This window comes from Argentina silus (genome assembly GCF_951799395.1).
Source record: "Argentina silus genome assembly, contig: scaffold_428, whole genome shotgun sequence".
Taxonomy (NCBI): Eukaryota; Metazoa; Chordata; class Actinopteri; order Argentiniformes; family Argentinidae; genus Argentina; species Argentina silus.
In genome coordinates, this window is record NW_028152304.1 from 10001 (window position 1) to 17500 (window position 7500).

The 7500-nt window shown below is 49.0% G+C and overlaps 1 protein-coding gene across 1 annotated transcript in view; it reads left to right on the top strand.

Moving 5' to 3' along the window:
* The window catches only part of LOC310824899 (DNA-binding protein SATB2-like), a gene marked incomplete at both ends in the record, with an annotated part of 12543 nt that overhangs the window by 3886 nt on the left and 1157 nt on the right, over window positions 1-7500 (top strand). The window contains 6 exons of the mRNA XM_083698156.1: window positions 336-438; window positions 1489-1539; window positions 1907-2484; window positions 3579-3791; window positions 4852-4938; window positions 6283-6435. Coding sequence (XP_083554282.1) covers window positions 336-438; window positions 1489-1539; window positions 1907-2484; window positions 3579-3791; window positions 4852-4938; window positions 6283-6435 — 1185 coding nt within the window. The remainder of the gene's footprint in view (window positions 1-335; window positions 439-1488; window positions 1540-1906; window positions 2485-3578; window positions 3792-4851; window positions 4939-6282; window positions 6436-7500) is intronic.

A 7500-nucleotide genomic window follows, 5' to 3' on the forward strand; every position in this document is an offset into this window, starting at 1 on the left:
TGTGTATAAATGGAGCTGTATGCGTGGGTGTTGATCCCTGCATCAATTGCTAGCATATGTGTGTGGCTGGTGAATCTCTCTCTCTGTGCACTGGCTGGAGTTTCCCTGGGTGGCTTCCCATGGTCATATATTTCTGTCTTTTTCTGTGTGTGTGTGCGTGTGTGTGTGTGTGTGTGTGTGTGTGTGTGTGTGTGTGTGTGTGTATGTGTGTGTGTCTGTATTGAGAAAGGTGTGCGTGTGAGCAAGCATGTGAAGTTGTGTCTCTAATTAATCATTTCTTTCTCTCTCCCTTCCCCTCTCTCTCCCCCCCCCCCCCCCCCTCTCTCTCTCTCCAGAGTATGATTTCCTCCATAGTGAATAGTTCCTACTACGCCAACGTCTCCACCTCCAAGTGCCAGGAGTTTGGACGCTGGTACAAGAAGTACAAGAAAATCAAAGGTTAGTGTTTTGAACCTTGGTCACCCTCAGTTACCATTAGCTATTTCTCTCAAGTTTCCTCCAATGTCGCCAACTTAGCCAATGACTGACTGGCGCCGAGTATGACCTGACAGGCCAACCCAGTTTGATTGACAGCCTGTTAAACCATTCTCGGTCCTGTCCTGGTCTGACCTCAGGCTGGCGTCTGAGGGGGAGGGGGGCGAAGGATAAGTGGGGTGTAAAATGGGGGTCTCACATCGCGTGGTCACTCTCTTGACGTCTGTCTTCACGCAGCATTGAGAGCTTAGCGCCGCTTCTCCTTATTAGAACCAACTGCTTCCTCTCTCTCTCTCTCTCTCTCTCTCTCTCTCTCTCTAACCACATGGGGTCCTGTATAGAAGACAGCCTCGCAGACCACTGTACCACCCTCTGTCCCTTCCTCTGTCTCTCTCTGTCTCTCTCTCTCTCTCTCTCTCTCTCTCCCTCCTTTCTCCACCCGTCTCCGAACGCCTGTGACAATACTTCTCCTTTCTTGCCCACTGTCCTCCCCCACCCACCACCACCACCACTCCACACCGCCCCCCTACTGTCCCTCAAAGCGCTATAATTACCCTGCAGGACAGATCAAAGTGGAGCCCCAAACCCCAAACACACACAGAGAGAGAGAGAGAGAGAGAGAGAGAGAGAGCCTGAGGAGAAGAAAGCGATTGGTGAGGCTCGCAGACACAGAGCACAGTGTTGGGTTACACAGCGTCTCTACTATTAGTTCTGCTCTCTGCCTACAAGAGGAAAACAGCCCCTTCTGTTCGCCTCCAGATGTGAGCGCTGATAATGGAGCTGGAGGGTCTCTCATTGGCTGACTGAGCTGTCAGTTATACGTTGTGGGCTGAGGATAGGTTGTGGATTGTTGAAACACTTATCTTAGTCATCTTAGTTCCCTCCCTCCTGGCAAAGAGGGTTGACAGACAGGCCAGAATGGGTGAACTGTGTGTGTGTGTGTGTGTATGTGTGTGTGTGTGTGTGTGTATTATGGTCTGTTGCCTTCATTCCTATATCTCTGTCGTTTCCTAGGAGACTACATGGAGAAGATGTGGCCTGGACGGGACAGTTCTGACATCAAAGGTGAGGATGTTACCATTGTTACCGTCACCTGGTCTGAACACACCAATCAGTGGCTCCCATTTAGTCCCCAATAGACTTTTTAGTCTATTAAAGGGGCAATCTGTAATTGGTACATACATTTTTTCCCTAGCTCAGTCTATGAATTTGAAAGTGGTTACATTTCTCCAGCCCCATCCCTCAGCTGTTTCCCCTGTTTCCCCTTTAAGATTGATTCATCCGGTAGATACGCTCCTAAAAAATACCATATTGTTAACTTTGGAAACTGAGCATAAAATTCGGCACACTTGCGTAACTGATTGAGCCAGAGGTCACCCGGTGTTTGACCAGAACCCCACTCACCTCCCTACCCCTCCTCTTCCCTCCCCAGCGGAGAGAGACAGCCTGGCAGACTTCTGTGTCCTGGGCCAGCGGCCCCCCCCTCACCTGGCTGGCCTGGCCCAGCTCAGCCACCTGGGCGGTGGTGGTGGCCCCCTCCTCAAGGGAGGCTCCGGAGACCCCCAAGCCCCCTCCCAACAATCCCAACAGCAGCCCCCCCAGCAGCACTCTCCCCACGGCCAGCTCCACCACAGCCCTCCCCTGCGGGGCCAGGCGCCGCCCCAACACCCCCCCACGTCCCTCCAGCCCCTCCTGGGCCCCGGGGGTCTCCTCTCCCCCCAGCTCAGCCCTCAGCTGGTCAGGCAGCAGCTGGCTATGGCCCACCTCATCAACCAACAGCTGGCTGTGAGCCGCCTGCTGGCTCACCAGCATCCACAGGGCATCAACCAGCAGTTCCTCAACCACCCTCCCATCCCGCGGCCCTCCAAGCTCGGGGCGCCGGGGGACCCCGGGAACAACTCGTCGGCCTCGGAGGTCTCCACGGACATCTACCAGCATGTCCGTGACGAGCTGAAGAGAGCCAGCGTGTCGCAGGCGGTGTTCGCCCGCGTGGCCTTTAACCGTACACAGGTAATTAGACAGGGAAAACACACAGGTTCTTACACACTGAATCCTCATAGGGGCTTTACACACCACAGGGCCGACCCGAAATATACCGTGCTGGCTCGGATATTTTCCTTTCACATTGGCCTTTCCAGCACAGTTCCTTTTTCTGCAATTATAGTGGAAGAGTACATCTCAGCTCGGCTTTGGGTTTGGCTCTGTAGTGTGAATTAGGCAGGGACACCGAACAGAAAACCATGCATGGTATGGAGGACATTAGGGTCTAGACACTAGGCAGGAGGAGAGGAGAGAGAGAGTAAAGGCCAGGGGAGGCTGGTGGAGGTAGAAATCAGAGGACTGGCTCATTGTCATGCATGGAATGGAATGCAAAATGGTATCATAGGTATCAAACACACATGTTTGATACCATTCCTCATTCTATTCCATACATGACAATGAGCCCGTCCTCCGATTTCTACCTCCACCAGCCTCCCCTGGACTAGCCTATATACTGTAGACTGCTAGAGCATGGTAATCAACAAGCCAGTCCAAATGAACTGGACCAGGTCCCAATCGATCACAGCCAAGTCATAATCTTCCATTTAAGATCGCTGATAACACTCTGATGAGTTGAGGGTCAAGAAAGCTGTGATATTATTAGCTTGGATTAGCTTCCTCCCTCCAGGTTCCAGCCGTTTGCGGTTCTGAGTGAGATTAGCCGTAGCGAAAGCTTGCTGTGTTTCCCCGCTCCGGTTCAGTTTCCTCTCCCGCCCTCCCAGCGGCACACACACCTGGTGAATTGAGTCCCAGTCACGACCCATTAGAGCCAACAAGGAGTCCAGAGCAGGTGGGAGGTTGCCGCTGTATGGCAGGTGAAATGCGTGTGCGTGTGCGTGCGTGTGTGTGTATGTGTGTGTGTGAGTGTACAGTACGTGTGTGTGTATGCAAGCAGCGAGCTGCTCTCATTCTAAATGTGAATGTCTGCGGTGTGTGTGTGTGTGTGTGTGTCTGCTTGCGTGCGTGCATGCGTGTGTGTGTGCGTGCGTGCGTATGTGTGTGCGTGCGTGCGTGTGTGTGTGTGTGTGTGTGTGTGTGTGTGTGTGTGTGTGTGTATACACCAGGGCCTGCTGTCGGAGATCCTACGGAAGGAGGAAGACCCTCGCTCGGCCTCTCAGTCCCTGCTGGTCAACCTCAAAGCCATGCAGAACTTCCTGAACCTCCCTGAGGGAGAGCGCGACCGTGTTTACCAGGAGGAGCGGGAGCGCAGCATGAACCCCCCTGTTGGCCTGCCCCCTACCCCTATCTCCAGCCCCGGGGGCCCCCGCCTCTCTCAGGTATCAACTACCCCGCCCTGCCCTCTCACCTCCCCTGAAAAACATAGCCACTCTGCCCACAAACTCCCCTGCAGCAGGGCCTGTGTGTGTGTGTGTCTGGGTGTTTCTATTGTGTGTGTGTGTGTGTGTGTGTGTGTGTGTGTGTCTGTGTGTGTGTGTGTGTGTGTGTGTGTGTGAGTGTCTGAGTGTGTCCTTTGGGTGTGGGTGTGGGTGTGGGTGTGTGTGTCTGTGTGTTTGGGTGTGTGTGTGTGTGTGTGTGTGTGTGTGTGTGTGTGTGTGTGTGTGTGTGTATGTATGTGTCTGAGTATGTCTATTGGGTGTGTGTGTGTGTGTGTGTGTGTGTGTGTGTGTGTGTGTGTGTGTGTGTGTCTGGGTGTGTCTATTGGGTGTGTATGTGCGTGTGGGTGTGTACTGTTTTGTCGGTGAACTTGAGTCTCTCTGTCTGTGTGTTTGTCTTTGTGTGTGTGTTGTGTCTCTGTGTGTGTGTGTGTGTGTGTGTGTGTGTGTGTGTGTGTGTGTGTCTAGTGTATGTCTTTTTGCCTTGTTGATCGTTTATGCCTGTGTGTTGTTGTTTTCGTCCAGCAGTTTTTTGAACTTTTTCTGTCAGTTTGATTTGGTTTGAGTTGAATGTGTCTGCGTTTCTAATCGTCTACAGAGTGGACTCCTCTGGTCCATGTCAGGGGAACACAATTGCAGCCATATACAATAACAAGAAATGAGAAGCTGTTAATTAGGCCCCCAGACATCTACGATCAATACAGAATTTTTAAAACATTCTCAGTGCAAATCTTTGAGTCAATTGACAGAGATGTAAAACCAGGATTACATATTATGATGAGAGAGAATTAGATAGATACGTTGTAAAGTATTAAATGGTTGAGAGGCTGTGTATAGATTAACCATGACTTTAGGGTCTTATGCGCTATATTAAAGCACTATATAATATTTGATTGATTCTTAGTTTTATGATCACTTTGATTATGATTATTAATATTGTTATGATGATGATGATGATGATGATGATGATGACTCTAACCCTATCCTATGGCACCCTGTACAGAAAGTGTGGGAGAGAGGCATGGATGAACAGCTTACCCCTGACGCCTGGGCCTCCATCTGGAAGAACAAAACCAAGATCTCAAACTCGGTGAGCAGTCTTCCCTTCTGCTCAGCTCACACAACGAGACATGCAGCCTGTTACCCTGTTAGAAGCACTATGGGTTTGAAGTCCTTCCTATTCAAACACCAAAAGGAGAGATGTATTTTTTTTTCTGTTTACACAGAAGTAGTTTTGAATGTCTTTTCAATAGTTTTGATGTGTTGAAATAGTGTGAATGTTTTAAAACGGTGTGAATGTGTTGAAATAGTTTTAATACTCATCATTGCATCCTTTACTAAAAGGTTGTCTGGACCTCGTAAGTTCCGTTGATCGCACCATTACTCAATTTTTGTGCACTAGGCTTTACTGCATAAGCTCCCGGGTTGCCGAATCTCGTTATTGAAGTATAAGAACATAAGTTACCAAACTTGTTCTGAAGGCTGGTTAACTCTTGAGGTTCCTCAGGTCTCCACAAAATTGGGTAAATCTGCTTTTAGTTTTGGTGCACCTCACTGCTGGAACAATCTACAGATTACATTACAGTTGGTTGTTCTAGTGCTGCTCCGGCAATTAAACATTTTGATCGAGGACCTCTTTGATGAAAAATGTGGTTGTTTTTCTTGAGTTGTCTTGTGTTTTATAATGTTGTAATTGTGTATGATGTATGGTTTTAAATTGTGTGTATGCAGGGCTCCCTTGTAAAAGAGACATTGGTCTCAGTGGCAAAATAAAATAAACCAAAAGAAAAAAACCCTGAGAAACAGCCTTTATATAGTATAGAAGAAATATTAAGCTAGTAGGAACACTGCATTAAGATATTACTGTAACTTAATGTTGGATATCTCTTGCTTTGTTCTAACTCCATAGAGCCATCTACTCTAACAGCGTCATACAGTAGATAACCAGTTCTCTCTGATGCCAGGGAAAAGTCCCATTCCTTGGTCTGGTCTGATGGGATGCATTTGTGTACTATTAGTATTATGTCTGTGTGTGTACATATATCTGGCCGTGGTTTACACTAGGGAAAGCCAGATGACTTGTCTGTGCCTGCAGGGCAACTTAAAAGCATACTAACATTCAATGCACGCTAATTCAAACAGAAACTACAAAGCAGGACAGACGCAAAAGGATGACTTAATGACTTAGATCTATAAACATTCCCCTTGTCGGGACTCGTCCTGTCGTCTGCAGACGCTTATACACGGAGCAGCGCTGGGTCTGTTTTCAAAACTCGGAGCTGATCATCAACTGATTGCCTGTCATGCTTACTAAAGGCTTGATCTAGTGATAACTGGTTCTTTCTCTCTTGCTTCCCTCCGCCCTCCCTCCCTCCCTCTTTGATCCCCAACCCCTTCCCTTGCCTCCACCACCCACCCCCACCTCCAACCCCAGCCCAAGCCGCCCGGCCCAGCCCCAGACATGCCCCTGAAGCTGGAGTCCCTGGTCAACATCACGTCGGTTGTCTACGATGAGATCCAGCAGGAGATGAAGCGGGCAAAGGTGTCCCAGGCGCTGTTTGCCAAGGTGGCAGCCAACAAGAGCCAGGTGAGGGGCTGAGGTGACCCGTTACAGTGTCCCGGTCAGGGAGACAACAGGGTTCCTGTTATGACTTATGAAGGTGGAGCAGGGGAGGCTTGTGGAGGTAGAAATCGGAGGACGGGCTCATTGTAATACATGGAACGGAATAGAATGAGGAACGGTCCCTTATTACATTCGATGCATTACAATGAGCCCGTCCTCCGATTTCTACCTCTGCCAGCCTCCACTGGTGTTAAGGTGAATACCTTTTTCCAGATATGCTAGAGAAACACCAGATAAAAGGTGTAGGTGGGGTTGTGTTCCTACTCCCCAAGCTATTCTGTTGTATCAGACCATCAGTGCGTCTCCACTGCAGATAAACAAACACACACACACACACACACACACACACACACGCACACACACACACACACACACACACACACACACACACACACACACACACACACACACACACACACACAGAGGAAGATAAGAGAGGAGAGGCTGCCAACCAACATACCAACCAGGGAAAAGACTGATTCACTGATCTATATCCCTCACAACATCATGCACAGCACCTGCACTGCCTACCCCCCCCCCCCCCCTCCTCGCCCCCCTCCCACTGTGAGGAGCACAGACAGAGATGGCGCCACTGGGTTTAGACATACACAGTTACTGTAGAATAGATACTGTGTCTGGGGCGCGGTACTGATACCTGCATTGACATTGAGTTGATGTGGACACGTTCTGCTCCGGTTCATATGAGAGGTGGTCCTCTGTGGCTCAGTTGGTAGATCAAGGTCATGGGTTTGATTCCCGCTGGGACCATATATACTGAAAAATGTATGTATGCACTCACTGCAATGTAAGACACTTTGGATAAAAGCGTTGGCTAAATGGCATATATTATATTATATTATATTATATTATATTATATTACAGGCAGTAGAGTACCTCATGTTAACTTCTCTGAGGGTTCAAAAAGGATATGATCAATCAATCAATCAATCAAATTGATTTGTACTGTGTATCACTTTTTACAAAGACAATTGTCGCTAAAGGGCTTTACAACAAGAACAATACTAAACC